The 22,656-nt window shown below is 45.7% G+C and overlaps 1 protein-coding gene across 2 annotated transcripts in view; it reads left to right on the top strand.

Annotated features, from left to right (window-relative positions):
• The window catches only part of bltp3b (bridge-like lipid transfer protein family member 3B), a 182,501-nt gene extending 160,589 nt beyond the window's left edge, over nucleotides 1-21,912 (top strand). For both annotated transcript variants that reach the window (XM_070897438.1, XM_070897436.1), the window contains 4 exons: nucleotides 2,440-2,699; nucleotides 10,725-10,833; nucleotides 14,839-15,041; nucleotides 20,996-21,912. In XM_070897438.1, the coding sequence (XP_070753539.1) occupies nucleotides 2,440-2,699; nucleotides 10,725-10,833; nucleotides 14,839-15,041; nucleotides 20,996-21,127 (704 nt within the window). In that variant the 3' untranslated portion in view covers nucleotides 21,128-21,912. The remainder of the gene's footprint in view (nucleotides 1-2,439; nucleotides 2,700-10,724; nucleotides 10,834-14,838; nucleotides 15,042-20,995) is intronic.
• Nucleotides 21,913-22,656: the final 744 nt, after the last annotated feature.

A 22,656-nucleotide genomic window follows, 5' to 3' on the forward strand; every position in this document is an offset into this window, starting at 1 on the left:
AAACTCCAGTGAATAAAGGCCCAATTGATCCAGTCTCTCTTCATATGACAGTCCAGCCATCCCTGGAATTAGTCTGGTGAACCTTGGCTGCACTCCCTCAATAGCAAGAACGACCTTCCTCAGATTAGGAGACCAAAACTGAACACAATATTCCATGTGAGCCCTGTACAACTGCAATAAGTCCTCCCTGCTCCTATACTCACACCCCCGAGCTATGAAGGCCAACATGCTATTTGCCTTCTTCACCGCCTGTTGTACCTGCATGCCAATCTTCAATGACTGATGAACCATGACACCCAGGTCTCGTTGCACCTCCCCTTTTCCTCATCTGCCGCCATTCAGATAATCTGCCTTCGTATTTTTGCCCCCAAAATGGATAACCTCACATTTATCCACATTATACTGCATCTGCCATGCATTTGCCCACTCACCTAACCTATCCAAGTCACCCTGCAGCCTCTTAGCATCCCCCTCACAGCTCACACCGCCACCCAGTTTAGTGTCATCTGCAAACTTGGAGATATTACACTCAATTCCTTCATCCAAATCGTTAATGTATATTGTAAAGAGCTGGGGTCCCAGCACTGAGCCCTGCGGCACTCCACTCGTCACTGCCTGCCATTCTGAAAAGGACTTGTTTATCCCCACTCTCTGCTTCCTATCTGCCAACCAGTTCTCTATCCACGTCAGTACATTACCCCCAATACCATGCGCTTTGACTTCGCACACCAATCTCTTGTGCGGGATCTTGTCAAAAGCCTTTTGAAAGTCCAACGACACCACATCCACTGGTTCTCCCTTGTCCACTCTGCTAGTTACATCCTCAAAAAATTCCAGAAGATTCGTCAAGCATGATTTCCCTTTCATAAATCCATGCTGACTTGGACCGATCCTGTCATTGCTTTCCAAATGCGCTGCTATTTCATCTTTAATGATTGATTCCAACATTTTCCCCACTACTGATGTGATCACTAAAACTACGTTGAATTTTCCTATTCTGTTAAAACTGGAAACGATGAAAGGATTGTTAAAATAAAGTCTTGTGAACAGTGACAGATCTAAACCATGTTGGATTATTTTACATCCCGATGAGTACTTCAAATAATGTACGGCATTAGTATAATGGAAAACGTGTCCATTTAAAATAAATCGATAAAAGACGAAAGGAATGATAAGCGAACGTGCGTGGTAAGGTCATTCAGAGTCAGCATTGTATCTCGATGTTTATTCTAGTGGGGTTCGACAAAAGAAGCGAGGTAAACTGAGAAGGCATTGTTAATTTAACTTCAAGATAATTAATACCTACAACATTTTCTCATTCCCCCCCTCCCCTTGCACTCTGCAAATAGGCTCCTGCGCTGTCATAGCCACCGCAAATTCAGGGCAATATTGTCAGGGTTTTTTTTTCCCCATTCGTTTTATTTGCTCTCTCCAGGTCTTGCTATATACCATGTGCCATTTGTTGACCAATAGGGCAGATAGGTGACCTGTTCCTAAAGCTCTGCCACTGCTGCTTTGAAGCAATCTGCCAGGAGTTGCATCCCAGTAGAAGGGTGGCTTATTCTCCTTGTGGGATAGGGCCGAGAACCTGTCCTCTGTCACCTGCTCGCAACACATGAGATCAGAAATTAAGCTATTTGGGGAACTATCTGTTTGACCCACATCCCTACCAGCCTTCCATCATAATGGCCAATTTGGGTTTTTTAAATCAAGAAATATAAACTTTTTCTTACCTTATGCATGCACCAGGGGGCACTAACCACACATTGAAAGTAAAATTCTGAATATGTATAGACTGATATAGTTAACTTGCCTCCATGTCATGTGGAATGCTTTGTATTATTGGCGAGGGAACATGCTTATGCTTAAAACATTTTGCAATTTTTAAATAGACAGCAAAAATATTTAATATATATATTTGGTTTCTTGTCAGCAGTGTGAATACAATGGAATATTTTTGGCAAAAAACCCCACAATATTCAGCTTCTACTCTGTATAAACAGCATGATTTGTCACTGGTGAATTATGTTATGAAGAATTTTTAGAAGGGAACTGACATCATTCAATATTTCAATGATTTCTCAGTTCTCTACCACTAATATATTTGTCATAAACATCAGATTTGATTAGGGACGAGCAGTTCTAATGGAATACCACCAGTCGCCTCTGATCCTATTGTACTGTTTGCATTATTTGCTGTTCAGTAAATCCTGCGGCCACCTCTAAGAAGAGAAAATGCATTAGAGGTCTGACTGTTTCTCGTCATAGTTGCTGAAAATGAATTATTTTCGGGTTGGTTAAAATCTAATTTCAGTCAAACTATATGCTCTTTCATATTCTATTCGTGCTTTGGAACAATTGTTTCTATTGAAGTGCTTTGTTGAGCAGTGGAATTTTTTTTGTATTATTTTTAATTGCCCATTTTCCTTTTATTGTTAGATCGACACCAGGCCTCAATGAAGCAGGAGCACAGGAAAGAATTGCCTGAAGTGAGTCTGCGGCTGGAGGGTGGGCCGAGTGCTGCTGTCCATTCATCACTTGCAGTCAAGAATGGTTTCTTGCAATGCATTATTAAGAACTTCAAGTCAGAGTTCCTGATGTCTTCCCTCACAAATCTAGGAACATTTTTGGAAGATGAAGTACCTGCTGACATAATCCCCATGAAGATTGAAATCACTGATACGAGGATTAACCTTAAGGTATGATCGCTACTTTTTCTGTGAAACATTTTCCCCATAATGTAGTGGCCACCAAGGAACCTACTGCTGATCTTTTTTTATTGCTCGTGTCCATCCCCACCTCTTTGTTGTGAAGTGAATGCATGCAAAGCGATATCCTAATGTGTTGCCTGTATAGACTGGCGGAACATAAGGGGCCGGATTCTGCCATAGAAATAACAGAGGCTAACAGCGCTCACCGTTATTTACGTGGAAATTGGACAGCAACTTCCAACTAACGCACATGTGCAGTTAAACGCGGAAATCTGGAATTTGCTGTCTGAAATGTCCCACTCCTCTAGAAGCTGTGCGACAACGGTATCTCGCAGTCTGTTCACCACTCAAATACAAAGAACGGCGTGACTTACCTCAGAGATCGGAACTAAACTCACCAAAAAAGGTTGGGGCTTGTCCATTCTAGTGGCTGTACATTTTTAACAGTGTGGTGAGTCTTAATTATTGCCACACAACCTCTCTGTGACTGAAAAATAACTTTTTACAAGTGTGGAGTCTCATTCCTTCAGATTTTAACTATTGTTGGAGATTTTTTAAATAAAACTTTTACTCGTCTGTCCCCTTTTTCTTTCACCCTCTCTGTCACTTTCTGTATCTAATTTGACATTGAATGACATATTCGAACTGACATTTCCTGGTTCAGACTATGCGTGTCTTGGTAAGGATTCTTCAATCTGATTGATCAAGGAGATACGCATTTACTTGCCCTCTTTGTGCAAGTCCCACATCCCTGTAGAGGGCGCCAAGCCATACTTGCCCTCTTTGTGCAAGTCCCACATCCCTGTAGAGGGCGCCAAGCCATTTCGGCTTTCTGATTTACTGTAAATTTCAGTGCAAAATCCCAGAAAATATGTGGGCAAATGCAAGTGTAATGAATAAGCTGGTGCTGTTGGTTTGCCACTGAGAGCAAAAACCCAATGTTTCCCCCTCCCCTTTCCCCAATGCCTCTTTCACCTTCGCTGTCTGTCCCCTCTTTCACCGTCGCTTGTTCTCCTCTCCCCCGCGCTCTTTCCCACCGCCCTCCCCTCCCCTCTGCACGCTCCCATCTGCTCGCTCCCCTCCCCGTTCCTCCCCTCGCTTTGCTCGCTCCCCTCCCCTTCCCTCCCCTCTGCTCGCTCCGCTCCCCTCCCCTTCCCTCCCCTCTGCTCGCTCCGCTCCGCTCCCCTCCCCTTCCCTCCCATCTGCTCGTTCCTCCCCTCGCTTTGCTCGATCCCCTCCCCTTCCATCCCCTCTGCTCGCTCCGCTCCCCTCCCCTTCCCTCCCCTCTGCTCGCTCCGCTCCCCTCCCCTTCCCTCCCTTCTGCTCGCTCCGCTCCCCTCCCCTCTGCTCCCTCCCCTCCCTCCCCTCCCCTCCCCTCCCCTCCCCTCCCCTCCCCTCCCCTCCCCTCCCCTCCCCTCGCTCCCCTCCCCTTCCCTCCCCTCTGCTCGCTCCCCTCCCCTCCCCTCCCCTTCCCTCCCCTCTGCTCGCTCTCCTCCCCTCCCCTCCCCTTCCCTCCCCTCTGCTCGCTCCCCCTCCCCTTCCCTCCCCTCTGCTCGCTCCCCTTCCCTCCCCTCTGCTCGCTCCCCTCCCCTCCCCTTCCCTCCCCTCTGCTCGCTCCCCCTCCCTTCCCTCCCCTCTGCTCGCTTCCCTCCCCTCTGCTCGCTCCCCCTCTCCTTCCCTCCCTCTCCTTCTTCCCTCCCCTCTGCCTCGCTCCCCTTCCCTCCCCTCTCCTTCCCTCCCCTCTGCTCGCTCCCCTCCCTTCCCCTCCCTCTGCTCGCTCCCTCCCTCTGCTCGCTCCCTCCCTCCCCTCCCTCCCCTCTGCTCGCTCCCCTCCCCTTCCCTCCCCTCTGCTCGCTTCCCTCCCTCTGCTCGCTCCCTCTCCTTCCCTCCCTCTCCTTCTTCCCTCCCCTCTGCTCGCTCCCCTCCCCTTCCCTCCCCTCTGCTCGCTCCCCTCCCCTCTGCTCGCTTCCCTCCCCTCTGCACGCTCCCCTCTCCTTCCCTCCCCTCTCCTTCCCTCCCCTCTGCTCGCTCCCCTTCCCTCCCCTCTCCTTCCCTCCCCTCTGCTCGCTCCCCTCCCCTTCCCTCCCCTCTGCTCGCTCCCCTCCCCTTCCCCTCCCCATCCCTCCCCTCTCCTTCCCTCCCCTCCCCTTCCCTCCCCTCCCCTTCCCTCCCTCTGCTCGCTCCCCCTTCCTCCCCTCTCCTTCCCTCCCCTCTGCTCGCTCCCCTCCCCTTCCCTCCCTCTGCTCGCTCCTCCCCTCTGCTCGCTTCCCTCCCCTCTGCACGCTCCCCTCTCCTTCCCTCCCCTCTCCTTCCCTCCCCTCTGCTCGCTCCCCTTCCCTCCCCTCTCCTTCCCTCCCCTCTGCTCGCTCCCCTCCCTTCCCTCCCTCTGCTCGCTCCCCTCCCCTTCCCTCCCATCCTCCCCTCTCCTTCCCTCCCCTCTGCTCGCTCCCCTCCCCTTCCCTCCCCTCTGCTCGCTCCCCTCCCCTTCCCTCCCCATCCCTCCCCTCTCCCTCCCTCCCCTCTGCTCGCTCCCCTCCCCTTCCCTCTGCTCGCTCCCCTCCCCTTCCCTCCCCTCTGCTCGCTCCCCTCCCCTTCCCTCCCCTCTGCTCGCTCCCCTCCCCTTCCCTCCCTCTCCTTCCTCCCTCTGCTCGCTCCCCTCCCGTCCCCTTCCCTCCCCTCTGCTCGCCCCCTCCCCTCTGCTCGCCCCCCTCCCCTCTGCTCGCCCCCTCCCCTTCCCCCTCTGCTGCCCCCCCTCCCCTTCCCTCCCTCTGCTCGCCCCCTCTCCTCCCTCTGCTCGCCACCTCCCCTCCCCTCCCCTCTCTTACCCCCCCTCCCCTCCCGCTCTTACCCCCCTCCCCTCCCCTCTCTTACCCCACCCCCCTCCCCTCTCTTACCCCATGCCCCCTCCCCTCTCCTACCCCATCCCCCTCCCTCTCCTACCCCATCCCCCTCCCCTCTCCTACCCCATCCCCCTCCCCTCTCCTACCCCATCCCCCTCCCCTCTCCTACCCCACCCCCCTCCCCTCTCCTACCCCACCCCCCCTCCCCTCTCCTACCCCACCCCCCTCCCCTCTCCTACCCCCTACCCTCTCCTACCCCCTACCCTCTCCTACCCCTCCCTCCCTACCCTCTCCTCCTCTCCTACCCCCTCCCCTCTCCTACCCTCTCCTACCCCCTCCCCCCTCTCCGACCCCTCCTCACCCCCTCCCCTCCCCTCTCCTACCCTCTCCACCCCACCCCCTCACCCGCTCCTAGCCTCTCCTACCCCCCTCCCTCTCCCCTCTCCTACCCTCTCCCTCCCCTCCCCTCTCCTACCCTCCCTCCCCCCCACCCTCCCCTCTCCTACCCCACCCCCTCCCCTCTCCTACCCCCCTCCCCTCCCCTACCCATCCCCCTCCCCTCTCCTACCCCACCCCCTCCCCTCTCCTACCCCACCCCCTCCCCTCTCCTACCCCACCCCCTCCCCTCTCCTACCCCACCCCCTCCCCTCTCCTACCCCACCCCCTCCCCTCTCCTACCCCACCCCCTCCCCTCTCCTACCCCACCCCCTCCCCTCTCCTACCCCACCCCCTCCCCTCTCCTACCCCACCCCCTCCCCTCTCCTACCCCACCCCTCCCCTCTCCTACCCACCCCCTCCCCTCTCCTACCCACACTCCCTCCCCTCCTACCACATCCCTCCCCTCCCCTCCCTCCTACCACATCCCTCCCCTCCCCTCCCCTCTCCTACCCCATCCCTCCCCTCCCCTCCCCCCCACCCCTCCCCTCTCCCTCCTACCCACCCCCCTCCCCTCTCCTCTCCTACCTCACCCCACCCCCCCCTCTCCTACCCCACCCCACCCCTCCCCTCTCCTACCCCACCCCACCCCTCCCCTCTCCTACCCCACCCCACCCCTCCCCTCTCCTACCCCACCCCACCCCTCCCCTCTCCTACCCCACCCCACCCCTCCCCTCCCCTACCCCATCCCTCCCCTCCCCTCCTACCCCATCCCTCCCCTACCCTCCCCTCCTACCACATCCCTCCCCTCCCCTCCCCTCCTACCCCACCCCTCCCCTCTCCTACCCCACCCCCCCCTCTCCCACCACCCCCTCCCCTCCCCTCCCCTCCCTACCCCACACCTCCCCTCCCCTCTCCCACACCTCCCCTCCCCTCTCCTACCCCTCACCTCCCCTCCCCTCTCCTACCCCTCCCCTCCCCTCCCCTCTCCTACCCCTCCCCTCCCCTCCCCTCTCCTACCCCACCCCCCCTCCCCTCTCCTACCCCACCCCCCCTCCCCTCCATCTCCCCCCCCCTCTTCTGCTCCCTCCTCTTTCTCCCCCCCCTTCTGCTCCCTCCTCTTTCTCCCCCCCCTTCTGCTCCCTCCTCTTTCTCCCCCCCCCCTTCTGCTCCCTCCTCTTTCTCCCCCCCCTTCTGCTCCCTCCTCTTCCCTCCCCCCTTCTGCTCCCTCCTCTTCCCCCCCCCATCTCCCCCCTTCTGCTCCCCCTCCCCCCCCATCTCCCCCCTTCTGCTCCCCCTCCCTCCTTCTGCTCTCCCTCTCCCCTTCTGCTCTCCCTCCACCCCCCTTCTGCTCTCCCTCCACCCCCCTTCTGCTCTCCCTCCACCCCCCTTCTGCTCTCCCTCCACCCCCCTTCTGCTCTCCCTCCACCCCCCTTCTGCTCTCCCTCCACCCCCCTTCTGCTCTCCCTCCACCCCCCTTCTGCTCTCCCTCCACCCCCCTTCTGCTCTCCCTCCACCCCCCTTCTGCTCTCCCTCCACCCCCCTTCTGCTCTCCCTCCACCCCCCTTCTGCTCTCCCTCCACCCCCCTTCTGCTCTCCCTCCACCCCCCTTCTGCTCTCCCTCCACCCACCTTCTGCTCTCCCTCCACCCCCCTTCTGCTCTCCCTCCACCCCCCTTCTGCTCTCCCTTCCCCCCCCCCTTCTGCTCTCCCTTCCCCCCCCCCTTCTGCTCTCCCTTCCCCCCCCCCTTCTGCTCTCCCTTCCCTACCCCTTCTGCTCTCCCTTCCCTCCCCCCCCCTTCTGCTCTCCCTCCTCCCCCTCCCTTCTGCTCCTGCTCTCCCCCCCCCCCCCTTCCTCCTCTGCTCTTTTTCCCTTCCCCCCCCCCCCTCACTCCACCCCGCCCCACGCACCCTCCCCCACCCCCGCGCTCTCTCCCTTCTCTTCGCCCCTCTCTGCCTGCCCCTCCCCTCACCGCTGTTTTATTGGAACGTTAAGCCCATGATTGATGTCAGCAGTGCAGAACTGACGGGTTCTATTTCTCTCTGACTTGTCTGGTTTGTTTGGGATCAGCACTGAAGCCGCATGCTGTCCCTCCCGGCTCGGGCCAAAACTCACTGCTTATAGTGCATCTCCTTAGAAACACAAGGAAGCGGCACATTCAAGTAAATAAATGACTTGCAGTTTAAGCTTTACATTTTTCCAAAATACAGTACAACAAGTTCAAAGAACTGTACGCATGTACATGCTGTTGGATGCATTAATAAAATTGCCTTTATCTCCGTATTTCTTACTTTATTTTCTCTCCAGTTTTTTCGCTCAAGGGATAGTAGTTCATCTCTCAGTTGGGCACTTTTTGCAGCCTTCTGAACTCAACATTGAGCTCAACAATTTCAGATCATAACCGCTGCTCCCATTTTTTTTAGACAGCAGGTGTTGGTAATGATTCAGCTGGTGCTATTTACGGCTCCTCTAGACCCATCCTTTGTTTCTTTACTTGTCCCATTATCACCCCCTTTTGTCATTTAATCACTTCTGCCTTCCACTCTATTGCAGGCCTTACCTTTTGTTCTTTCCTCCCCTCTCCCCTTTCCCTGCCACTGTATCTGCTTAAAAACTACTACATCTGTAACATTTTCCAGGTCTCATGAAAGGTTACAGACCTGAAATTCTGTTTCTCTCTCCACAGATGCTACCTCAACTGCTGAGTATTTCCAGCATTTTCTGCTTTTAGTTCAGATTTCTAGCATCAGCAGTATTTCGCTTTTGTATTGAACTATGGTGGTTGCACTCCAGTATCTCACCCAGTGGCTATTATTTATGATTGAGTTTGGATCAAGAATGCTGTTGGGCTGTCTGCCTATGCAGGAAATAACTGCAGAAACAAACTATTTGCAATCTATATTAATGACTTGGATGAAGGGACCCAGTATAATGCAGCCAAATTTGCTGATGATACAAAGATAGGTGGGAAAGCAAGTTGCGAGGAGGACACAAATAATCTGCAAAGGGATTATAGATAGGCTATGTGAGTGGGCAAAAATTTGGCTGATGGAGTATAATGTGGGAAAATGTGAGGTTATCCACTTTGGTAGGAAAAATAAAAAAAAGCAAATTATTATTTAAATAGGGAGAGATTGCAAAATGCTGCCGTAAAGAGGGATCTGGGGGTCCATGTACATGAAACACAAAGTTGTTATGCAGGTACAGCAAGTAATTAGGAGAGCAAATGGAATGTTGGCCTTTATTGCAAAGGGGATGGAGTATAAAAGTAGGAAGTCCTGCTACAACTGTACAAGGTGTTGGTGAGACCACATCTGGAGTACTGCGTACAGTATTGGTCTCCTTATTTAAGGAGGGATATACTTATATTGGAGGCAGTTCAGAGAAAGTTCACAAGGTTGATTCCTGAGATGAGGAGGTAGTCTTATGAAGAAAGGTTGAGCAGGTTAGAGTTTAGAAGAATAAGAGGTAATCTAATTGAAATGTATAAGATTCTGAGGGTGCTTGACAGGGTACATGCAGAGAGGATATTTCCCCTCGTGGGAGAATCTCGAACGACAGGGCATAGTTTCAGAATCAGGGGTCGCCCATTTAAAACGGAAATGAGGAGGAATTTCTTCTTTGAGGGTCATGAATCTTTAGAATTCTCTGCCTCAGAGAGTTGTGGAGACTGGGTCATTGAATATATTTAAGGTGGAGATAGACAGAGTTTTGAATCATAAGGGAGTCAAGGGTTCTGGGGGGAGGGCAGGGAAGTGGAGTTGAGTCCAAGATCAGATTAGCCATGATATTGAATGGCAGAGCAGGCTCGAGGGACTAAATGGCCTACTCCTGTTCCTATTTCTTCTATTTTTATGTTATGTTCTTTTGTAATACATCCAATTTTCAGCAGATGAGGAACAGGACCCTGGCTATTTTTTGTCCCAGCTGAGATCAGCTAACTCAGCACAAGCCAAAGCTTGAAGCTGAGACCTACTTGGTCTGTATTATTCAAAGATGGTGACTACCTCTGAGCTATTTGGAGAGCTCGCCCTCATTTTGCGCCTACATAAGTAGAGAAAATGATTCTGGAATTCAATTTCTGTTTAGCAGAAATATCTGATAATTCATGAATATATTTAGGAGAATGCAATGCAACATGTGGAAAAGATTGTCTGTGCCATGACCGATGGTCTTTATTTTTTCCACATCCTCTAATCCAGATCAATGCAGTGTAAATATGGGATGTACTTGATCATGGTGTTGAATGGATTCTGATTCATGGATAAATAATATACCATGTTGCACCATGACCAAAAACATAGCAAAAGGATTTGCATATTGTACTTTGTTCTTGAATATGTAGTTTTGCATGTAAATATTCCAATTGACAAGCAATTTAAAGAATATCAGGGTTGAATTTCTTTGTGTACATGAATTATTTTAATTTATTGTACCACTACTTTAGGGATGATTATTTTTCCATGTGATACTAAATTAGTGTAATAGATCCGCTTTTCAAATAGTGAACTAAATATGGCTTGATGGTTCTAAATACAGCAGATCATTATAGTAGACATATGTCCCTAAGATTTTTCATGATCAACAAAAATGACTGGCACTGGAACCAGCAGCTTACAGCTATTTGTAGAGAAATTTTGTGTAACCATTCCTATAATCATCTCAAAGGCTATCAAGATCAGTTTGTTGAAAAGTTTGTGCAAATGCGTAAAAGCAATTCAGCAAATTTTTTACTAAATGCTTGCAACTGTTATATTGAAGGCGTATAAAAATAACTATCTTTGTAATTTAATCAAAGGATGACAATTCACGTCGCGATCAGCCAGCCCGTGATCCACTGCCAATGGAACTGTTTATTGATAATCTAATTGTGCGCAGAAGTGATGATGGAACATTTTGCATTGGAGGTGAGGAATTGCTTAGTTTACTGTTGCAGACATGGGGAGATAAAAAAAAAGGTTCAAAAGATAGTTTTGTGGTTTGATTCGTGCAAATATGCTTTAACATAAAAACATAGAAAATAGGTGCAGGAGTAGGCCATTCGGCCCTTCGAGCCTGCACCACCATTCAATAAGATCATGGCTGATCATCACCTCAGTACCCCTTTCTTGCTTTCTCTCCATACCCCTTGATCCCTTTAGCTGTAAGGGCCATATCTAACTCCCTCTTGAATATATCCAACGAACTGGCATCAACAACTCTCTGTGGTAGAGAATTCCACAGGTTAACAACTCTGAGTGAAGAAGTTTCTCTTCATCTCGGTCCTAAATGGCTTACCCCTTATCCTTAGACTGTGTTCCGTGGTTCTGGACTTCCCCAACATTGGGAACATTCTTCCTGCATCTAACCTGTCCAGTCCCGTCAGAATTTTATATGTTTCTATGAGATCCCCTCTCATCCTTTTAAACTCCAGTGAATACAGGCCCAGTCGACCCAGTCTCTCCTCATATATCAGTCCTGCCATCCTGGGAATCAGTCTAGTGAACCTTCGCTGCACTGCCTCAATAGTAAGAACGTCCTTCCTCAGATTAGGAGACCAAAACTGAACACAATATTCCAGGTGAGGCCTCACCAAGGCCCTGTACAACTGCAGTAAGACCTCCCTGCTCCTATACTCAAATCCCCTAGCTATGAAGGCCAACATGCCATTTGCCGCCTTCACCGCCTGCTGTACCTGCATGCCAGTTTTCAATGACTGATGTGCCATGACACCTAGGTCTCGCTGCACCTCTCCTTTTCCTAATCTGCTGCCATTCAGATTAATATTCTGTCTTCCTGTTTTTGCCACCAAAGTGAACAACCTCACATTTATCCACATTATACTGCATCTGGCATGCATTTGCCTACTCACCTAACCTATCCAAGTCACCCTGCAGCCTCTTAGCGTCCCCCTCGCAGCTCACCCCACCACCCAGTTTAGTGTCATCTGCAAACTTGGAGATATTACTCAATTCCTTCATCTAAATCATTGATGTATATTGTAAATAGCTGGGGTCCCAGCACTGAGCCCTACTGCACCCCACTAGTCACTGATTTTTACTGATGAAACCCTGTATTTTACCTGGAGTATTTTAAGGCAATAGGATGTTATCATTTTTGAAGCTTATTTGATGTGATTATTTTTTGATAATGTAGTGTAATTAAAATATTTGGTAACCTTTTAACTTATTTACATAGATCCTCCCCTGTCATCCCTGCATCAAATACTTGGATTATCAATCTGAGGGTAACATGCAAATTTCTAATGGTACATCAAAAATTATTTCCTGAAATTTTTAAGGCCACAGTAACCAATAAAATATCTCTTATTTCTCAGAAATCGGCAGTCATGTAATATTTAGTTTTGATCATTTGTAAAACCTCCATGCAAGCAAGAAATCTTTTCATCCCACCTAGATGCAAGAAAGAATCACTTAGAAATCTCTTCGAAAATCTTGCAGCAATGCAAAGCATCTCTAAGTTCAAGGGCTTAAACTTAGCTTGTATTTTGACTTTCCATTTTCTGATGTATGGCATTCCCAAGAGGAATCATTTCCTCAGCTCACATGGAAAGGGACTGGTACATCAAAGCTCCCCTCAAGTCTCTGACCTTTCAAGCCTTTACTATTATCAGTCTGAAACTATTGTTCCAAAAGATTACTCTGCTTTTCATTGTTCATTAACTAATCTGATTTAAAAAAAATGTCTTTTCTAAGTTACCTCGTCACAAGAACAGCGTTGTCCTTTTCCCTTGACTGAATATCCTACCTGAATCGGAGCCCAAATTCAATTTGCCTCTAGCATTCGGAGCTCTTCCATTTTCTCAACAGTCTGAAAAAAAATCCATTTCCACAATGTTCAAATATTTGGGGTGAAGACATTGAATAGCTTAGTCTGAGTGAATATTATGAAAGACTGGGCACTACAACTGGTCACATCAGGAGACAATCCACAATTGTAATAGTCTGGCCACTGGTTGATTGCAATCCAAGCATACTCTGTATTCTGACAATTTATTGCCTGGAGTATTTTCAACCAGGTTGTCAATGGAAATAGGGAAGAGTGGAGTATGATTCAGATCAGGCTGGTTTTGTACACCATCAAATATCTGGTTCAAGAGTAGAATTAACTAAAGATGTGATGGTGGGTGTTGTCCTTTTAACTCTGAGATATAGGTTGAATTTACCACAGTTATGAGATGAGAGTCTTTCTAAAGCTGTAAGGCCGCTTTGTGAAATGAGTTTAAGCTGCAATTCAGTTTCTAGTAAGTGGAGGTTTGCCGTATAAAACTGCTCCTAAATCAGCAACATTTGGCATTCTCAGCAAAAATAGCTATGCAAATGATTGGTATGAGAAATTAAATAAATTCATACTATGTAGTTAAGAATGCACTTCTGATAAGGTTAAGGCACTTAATTGGGGCAGAATAGATGGAGCATTATTCTACATCTGCTGTTAGTATGTCTAATCTTGAAGCCACAATAAAGGTTAAGAATTTTTGCTGTTTGTCACAGAGATCTTGGTTGGCCTCTTTCTATAATCTCAAAACAGGTTCCAACAACCTTAGTTGAAAAATTATTGACTATTTTGAACAAATACATGCCAAGATCAGAGTTCACAGACAAGAGGAGCTATGTAAATCTTAGCCTCTATTTGCCGTAGTTTGTTTTAGATTTATATGGAACATAGAGTTTCTTGTGGTGGCATCTTGTAAAGGATTCATTGTTGCCTGCAGATTTGCAAAAGATCAGCTCTAGCATGGAGGCCAACCTCATCCAGATCAATCGTCTTAATAACTTGGAACTGTACGGTGTTTGGGATGACAGAGCAGCCTGTAGATAAATGCTACGATAGTCTGCCAGCCAGTGGAAACACACTTTTAAAACACACAATTAGCTGTCTACAATTAGCCTTGTGCTTTCAATCTAATTTGACAATCAGCATTTCCAGTTATCTTTAAATGTTCAGTTCTGACAAGTTGTGATGCTGATTATTTTTAATTGAAACAGTTTAATTGAATTAAGCTTGGAATCATTGTAGCAGAGAGGTGAGTGGGCAACTTCATTGCATGATGATTTTTTTGGCATTATTGACTTTGTCTTGTCAGTGCTGAAGATAAGGCATTGATTGTCAACCCACTGCCCACATTTAGATACCTTCAGGGATTCATTCTCTTTGTTTTCCAAATAGGGAGTTAAACATTTTATGATGGTCCTTTTTACTGTATTTCTGTTGCTTTCAAGGTTAATAACATTCTGTAACTAGTCTTGTTTATTAATCTATGATTAATTGACTAAGCTTTAGCCTGGTTACTTTAAACAAATAGATCTGTCCTGTAAAATAAACATTAGCATTGCAATGCAAGTAAACTTGACATCAACCTGATTCTTAACAGTCCTCTCACTTCATCATGGTGACCTCCAAATATGACACTGCTGTACAAAGTGTGAAAGCATCTGACATAAAACGGCGACTGAAAAATAATTTGCCATTTGCAGTAAAATTCAAATGACAACATTTCCCCAGGAATCTCTCTCAAATTGTGTTGAGATTTTTGAGTTGAACCTTTGAATTCCCTGTCTCCCAAGTATTTAGTTTGAGTTTTATTTATGGTTGGAACATTTATTGTGGATGTAGTACTAGTCAGAATCGTTAATCTGGCTAAATTGATTCTGCTCATTTTGTTAATATTGGTGTATTGACTATGGTACTGGCTGGTCCATATTTCGTTTCACTGAAATGTCACAGATTTTATTGTATGTTTCAGAGTTAATAATGTGTGTGTATATTTTACATTTTTGATCTGGACTGAGACTTGTACATTGTAAAATTAATGGGTTGTAGGAATAGTGATTTAATGCCTTGCTGATTGTTAGCTCCTGTTTATATTGGGTCTGGATGATTTCTTGTTTACATGTGTTTCTCTCATCCAGGTGCCCAGCGATCTAGTCAGAACCCAGCAAACAGTGAATCCACAAAACAAACAGTATTATCATGTTTAAAATGTGATGAATTAAAGGAAGTCCGATATGTAGCACAGTCCACTCAAACAGTTCCAAAGAAGCCACGCCCACCTGGGCAGTCAGATCTTGGAGTCATCAAGTCAGCTACTGGATGTTCAGTTAATAGGGAACAGGTAAGGACAAATGAGAACTACAAAACAAAAAAAATCTTCTCTGCTCCAGAACAATGTTTCTGATTCATTTGGAAAACCTTTTTGAAGAAGGTACAGTGTGTAACTACAACAATAACTTGCATTTGTATAGCAACTTTAATATAGTAAAACACCCCAAGGCGCTTCATAGGAGCACTAGCAAACAAAATTTGGCATATGTTAACATAAGGAGATATTAGGATAAGCGACCAAAACCTTGGTCAAAGAGGTCGATGTTAAGGATTGTCTTAAAAGGAGGGTGGAGAGGTTTAAGGAGGGAATTCCAGAGCTTGGGGCACAGGCAGCTGGACACAGACTGCCAATGGAACGATAAAAATCAAGGATGCACAAGAGGTCAGAATTGGAGCGGTGCACAGATCTTGGAGAATTATATTTTTGTGTTTGGAAACACAGGATTCATGCTACATTGCACGCATTTGTATTTTATACATAAGGGTACCAACCAAGCAGAGTAAAGATGAAGGTATTATGACCTTAGAATCATAGAACCTTATTGCATAGAAGGAGGCCATTCAGCCTGTCATGCCTGTGCCGACTCTTTGAAAGAGCTGCCAATTTCGTCCCACACCCAGCTTTTTCCCCTGAACCCTGCAAATGAGGTTTCTAAGTACATGTCCAATTGCCTTTTGAAATTTCCTGTGGAATCTGCTTCCACCACACTTTCAGGTAGTGCATTCCAGATCTTAACAACAACCCTCTGTGAAAAAAATTCTCCTCATGTCCCCTCCAGTTCCTTTGCCAATGATTTAAAATCTGTGATCTCTGGTTACCAACCCACTTATCAGAGTTTTTCCTTACTTGCTCTATCAAAACCCCTCAAAATACCTCTTTTGTCTCCCCTTAACCATTTTTACTCTAAGGAGACCAATCCCAGCTTCTCCAATCTCTCCACATAACTCAAATCCCTCATCCCTGGTATCATATGGGTAAATCTCCTCTGCACCCTTTCCAAGGTCTTGACATCCTTCCTAAAGTGTAGTGCCCAGAATTGTACACAATACTCCAGCTGAGGCTTAACCAATGATTTGTAAAGGTTTAGCATGACTTTCTTGTTTTTGTATTCAGTGCCCCTGTTTACAAAGCCAAGTATCCCATATGCTTTTTTAACCACCTTATCAACTTGCCCTGCCACGTTCAGAGATTTGTGAATATCACCCCCAGGTCCCTCTGCTCTTGCACCCCCTCAAAATAGTACCATGTAGATTATAGTGCCTGTCCATGTTGTTCCTCCCAAAGTGCATCACTTCATAACTTATCTGCATTGTATTGCATCTGCCATGTGTTTACCCATTTCACCAATTTGTCTTAGTCCTCCTGAAGTCTGCTGCTGTCCTCTTCAGTATTTACAACATTTCCAAATTTTGTATCATCTGCAAACTTCAAAATTATACTCCCTATATGCAAGTTCATGTCATTTATATATTACAAGAAAAGCAATGATCCTAACGATCCCTGCATACTTCTCTCCAGTCAGCTCTTCCAAGTGAGAATTAATTTTGTCCTTGACTGTAATCTCTAGTAGTTTTCCCACCACTGATGTTAGACTGACTGTCTTTAGTTACCAGGTTTATCTCCCCCTTTTTTGAATTGGGGCTGGAACATTTGCAATTCTCCAGTGCTTTGGCATCTCTCCCATATTCAAGGAGGATTGAAAGATTGTGGTCAGAGCTTCTGCTATCTCCACTGTTGCTTCCCTCAGCAACCTGGGATGCATCCCATCTGGACCAAGTGACTTGGTAACTTTGATGCCAACCTTGAGAGTTTGGTAAAATTCAATTATGTAAATTGTGCAACTGATTAGCTGTAAACTTGGGCAACTTGTTTTATATATGAGATGTGTATGTAGCTTTTTAAACTCTTCCCATGTGGCGCTTAGGAAAGGGAATGAAATTAAGGAAACTTTGTGGCATGATCTTATTTTCTGTCCATGAAAACCAACTGACAACTCCGTTTTTTTTTTAAACTACGTTAACAAAAAAAGCACAAATAAATTCTGTCGCCGGGAATTTTTTTGGGGGTGTCTTCGGCTTAATTGCCACAACTTTGGCGTAACCCCCAGATAGACATGTAAACAGGGTTTATGCCGATCTTCCGTGTATTTTTTTTTACAGAATCTGAATACTTAGAACTTTTAACTCATCTGCATCAAGTAAATGTTACCCTAATAATTTAATCAAAGATTTTAAACTGCTGAACATGCCTGGCAGCTACCATTTTGCTGTAGGAATGACTATGCATTGAAGAACTACTTTGGCAGAGAGATAGGAGAAGTTAATCTAGTGGGCAAGACAATTTAAATACAGAGAAAAACCTAATTATTTCACTGGCTTGGGAGTGGATAGGATAGAAGTTAGTAGCTCCAATTCTCCACACAAAAGGTTTTCAATCTCAGTCCAATGATTGGGTTAGAAGCTGAGCTGATGCTGAGTGCTTCCCATATGTAGAGAGAGATGAACAGTCACCTGGGCTATTCTTGCATACCCTGAATGGCTAAGTATATTCACTATTGGAGACCAGGAAAAGATTGAAAGGTGGTTATAAACATAAGGACAATTATTTTTTTTTATAAAAGAGGTTGATTTGATTTGTTAAGCCAAATGGATGAGTTGATCAAACAAGCAGACATTGGTAGATCTGCACTTCCCTGCATCTAGATAAATTTAAAAAGGATCCAAATAATCAATCCAATTTATATTACAATTTTCACTGTTTCACTGTAGCTACGTTGTAAAAAAAAATCAAACTTTGAAAATACTTCAAGCTTCTGTGTAGTCAATGTGAGTTAAACAGCATAAACAGCAGGAATATATACATCGTTGAAAAGCTTTTAGAGCTGAACTTGCGGCCCCTACTGGCGCGTACGAGGCACAAGTTGCAGGTTTAGGCATGCACTGCACATGTGCCGAAACCCGGAACTTGCGATCTATCTACAATCCTCTTGACAGATCGTACGAATCTGACAGAAAAGGGCATTCTCGAGTGGGGCTCTTTGCCCAACTTCTGCCCAGTGAATGCCTTTGAAATTCTTATGGCTGGTAAAAGCAGGAAGGCCTGCTTTTACCAGCGTAAGAGTTTATAAAAAAAATTGCAAAATAATTTTTTTTCACTCATTTATACATTAAAAACCATGCCCCTAAAGGTAAGTTTATTTTTAGCCCCATTAAAACATTAACAAAATGTTTTTAAAATATTTATTTTCCAAAAATATTTAATTAAATGCCATTTTAATTCATTTTAACTATGTCGTGTGTTTGTTTGTGTATTTTGGGGGATATTCCCATTCATACTTATGGCAGCTCTGTTAAAAACGGAACTCAACATTAAGTATGAATCGGTATTCCCCCTACATTCATTGGTTGGGCCGGCCCACGTGATCCCAGGGGCGCTTGCGAACTGCGAGCACTCCTGGGATACGTGGGCCTCTACGCTGGCCTACTTGTAGAGGCCAAGGACTGCAAGTCACCGAACCTCCTGGACGACCAGATAAGTTCGTAGATCTTTTTGCAGGTCGGAGGCATCCGCCTGCGGGAAGCCTCCAACCGCAAATTCTACCCCTTTTATTTTCCTTCCTTATTATTCACCACTGCTTGCAACCCAACCCACCCATATCTACACAAGTACAATAATCATTTTACAAAAGCACTCATTTATATTTTTCAAAGAATACAATTTACTGTCTTCAAACATTCTTCAAATCTTCAATAAACGCATAATAGAAAATGAATAAAATAAATGTACATTTTTCCAGTAATTGTGAAAGTCAAAAACCATCAAGCCGGCTCTTTCAACAGTTGTGTTTGTGAGGCATACGAAAGCATAGGCCTTGGCCTAAACATTAGTAAGACAAAAGTCCTCCACAAGCCTGTCCTCGCCGCATAGCACTGCCCCCCAAACATCAAGATCCACGGCGTGGCCCTGGACAACATGGACCACTTCCCCTATCTCGGGAGCCTCCTATCAACAAGAGCAGGCATTAATGATGAGATCCAACACCGCCTCCAGTGCAACCTTCGGCCGCCTGAGGAAAAGAGTGAAGATCAGTCCCTCAAAACTGTCACCAAGCTCATGGTCGACAAGGCCGTAGTAATACCCGCCCTCCTGTATGGCTCAGAGACGTGGACCATACTACCAGCGATGTCGCTGCAAGATCTTGCAAATCCCCTGGGAGAACAGACGCACAAACATTAGCGTCCTCGTCCAGGCCAACATCCCCAGCATTGAAGCACTGACCACGCTTGATCAGCTCTGCTGGCCAGGCCACATCGTCCGCATGCCAGACACGAGACTCCCAAAGCAAACGCGCTGCTCTGAACTCGTCCACGACAAATGAGCCAAAGGCGGGCAGAGGAAACGTTACAAGGAAACCCTCAAAGCCTCCCTGATAAAGTGCAACATCCCCACTGACACCTGGGAGTCCTTGGCCAAAGACCGCCCTAAGTGGAGGAAGTGCATTCGGGAGGGCGCTGAGCTCCTCCAGTATCGTCGCCGAAAGCATGCAGAAATCAAGCACAGGCAGCGGAAAGAGCATGCGGCAAACCAGTCCCACCCACCCTTTCCCTCTACGACTATCTGTCTGACCTGTGACAGAGACTGTGGTTCTTGTATTGGACTGTACAGCCACCTAAGAACTCATGCTAAGAGTGGAAGCAAGTCTTCCTCGATTCCGAGGGACTGCCTATGATGATGATGACACAGTCATTGACTTTACTCGAGGTATGGCTGGGACCCATGCAGGTTCCTATATTTGGAGAAATGGGGGAAGTTGAGGATGATAACAATTTCAGCCAAGTGGAGGAGTGCGAGTTGATAGGGTGCTGTATAAGTAAGAAGCAGAGATTTGGAGGGACTGCATGTCCATGGTGAAGTCTTTATTCCCTTCCAATTTGGAAATGTGGAAATGTATCCACAGTTCTTGGCTTTTTCATGCCTTTTCACTGCTTGACCCAAATATTTGTATAGCATCCAAGACTTTTTCAATATCTTTCAATCTTTATAGATATCAGTTCATAGGTTAATAGACCCATTAACTGCTTGTTTATGTAAGTTGCTGGCATACCTGACTCGACCTTTTGTTCTTGATTTCTTTCGTGCTATAAAGTGGCTCGCTTATCTTTCAGTTTCAACTCTGACAAACAATCCATGCCCCAATATACCAATACCATTTTCCCATTTTCAGATACCCATTGATCTGTGTATTTGCAACACTTTCTTTATTTCAGATATACAGCTTTTTCAGCTTCGTATTTCCAAGATCATATCATATATATTCATTAAGCGGTCACAATATTTGATTTTTTTTTTATTGCTGGGCGCAAATGGTCTACAGTGTGTAGCATATCGTGAACATATTTATACTACAATTTGGAGTTTGAGCACTTTTTTTTTTTTACTGATTTTTACCAGAAGAAAGCCTGAATAACAATTGTGTTTAATTAAACTAGTCATTTTATGAATGGCAATATTGCAAAACATTGTTTAGGTCAAATAACATGAAATATGAATAACCCATACTGTTCCCAAAAGTAAATACGAGCTGATCATATTACCCTTCACCTATTAGGAAGTGATATACATAGGCTACAGTTCCTGATATTTAGATACATGTTCAAACTGGGCACAGTGATGCTTTGCTATGGAACTCCAATGAACCGTGATGATTATTGGGATGCAGGTTCACTCCCAATTTTAGCTGCATCTCTGAGAGTGTGTTGAATGAATCGTCACCAGGCAACATTCATGTGGTTTCTATTGCCCAATGCCAGGGCAACATCAGCTGGTCATTTGCTCACCCTGACCACTGGAACTGTATTGACAGGGCAAATGAAAAACTGAGAAAAGGGAGAATTATTATAGAGCAGCCGACCATTAAAGAAAAATACAGTAGTGGTGTATTAATTTTCTTTGTTTTTTTGTAGTTACTTTTGGAAGAAAATGAATGTCTAAAACGGGAGCTGGCCAAAGCTAAAATGGCTCTTGCTGAGGCCCAAATGGAAAAAGACAGTTTGATGCATCAAATCAAAAGGGTTAACTTTGAACTCCAGTCATAGCCAAGTGCATCAAGCTTTGAAGACTGCAGTGAAACAGGAGGAGTTTCTTGAACCTGGGAATTGGGTTTCGCCAGCTGCTTAACGGTTTAAAAAAAATGCTAATTATCTTGATAACAGTATGGTCCTTTTGTCGAGCATTGAACAAAATTCTATGTAGAGAAACTTAATTTGTCTGCTGCAGACAGCTATTTTTGAATGTGAAGAATGAACATCAGATCTTTGCTTGATCTACTTCAAGCAGCAAATGAAACTAAGAAATGACTGTTGAGCTCAATCAATTTTGCACCATATATTAATGGTATTGAGTTTCACTTCAATCTAGAATGAATTCTGTCAAAAAAGGGACATGAAATAAGGTTTGAAATAAAATATTGTGGGAAAGCAATTTCTTTGATACAACTGAGCTGTGTTTTGGTATGCCATCAAGAATTGCATTTTTTAACAAGTATCTATTCCAGAGGAAGTCTCTCTTTTAAGGAGTCTGAATTTGCACTGTAATTAACTTGATCATGTATCTATAATTTTTCTGTGTAAAATCTGTGATATAGAATATGTACAGTAGAACATTTTAAGTGTGTATGTGCTTTATGTAATTATGACAGACACCATTGTTCGACTTGGTGTTGAGTGCAAGATCCATCTGTATAGTTGACTACCAATAGGACGGACGAAAGATAAAATGATGCACATTTTATGCAATCAACCTTTGTACAGGATCATAACATTCTTCCATAAATAATTGTATTAAAGATTGTATTCTAAATAAACATCAAAGCACAGAAAAACTATTTCCGTGTGTGTTTTTCAGCATTTAAGTGCATTTGATTTCATGTCATTTTTTAATTTGTTTTTCTTTCATGAGTTTAAATGAACATAATTTCTTCTTTGTTTTCTCTCATTGGCATTGGTTCATCCATGCTACAAACCATTCTCCTTCACTCCTCTTGAATTGTCACAAAGTAATGTGCAGGAGCGCCAGGAGTGCACTCACTCTGATTTTCCTCCTCTCTTTGGGACAGCATCCCACCTATGCTTGCATCCTTTTTTCTAATGTCCTCCCCTGTTCTCAAGCCACTGACTCATGCTGGTATATGATTACATTTTTATCGGTATCTCTCTGAAGTGGCCGCCTTTATGTGTGAGCCGAGACAAGAGGTGTTGACAGACTATACAAAGAGAGAGGGACTTTAATCACAATCAAGCTCAATCCTGTCCTTCCCCCAGTGTAAAGGTTTGTGTTGTCAGCAGGGGTCTTCGGAGAACATTGAGAAATTGGAACTTCATTTTAGTATTTCCCTATCTTGCCTGTGTATGCTGAGGCCAAGTATAGTTCTCTTACTACTGCTAACTCAGCTCAGTGAAAATGGAACTTCGGACCTTCCTAGTTTGTATGGCTTGACACCACACCAGAGAGTACATTTTAACCACAAATCCAACTTGGGAAACCCTGCTAAGTTTGTTTTTCCCCACACAACCAAATGGTACCTAGAAATCACTTTATACCTAACTATAGAAGAAAAACTGCTCTG

Source organism: Pristiophorus japonicus, chromosome 13 (genome assembly GCF_044704955.1).
Source record: "Pristiophorus japonicus isolate sPriJap1 chromosome 13, sPriJap1.hap1, whole genome shotgun sequence".
In the NCBI taxonomy this organism is placed as follows: domain Eukaryota; kingdom Metazoa; phylum Chordata; class Chondrichthyes; family Pristiophoridae; genus Pristiophorus; species Pristiophorus japonicus.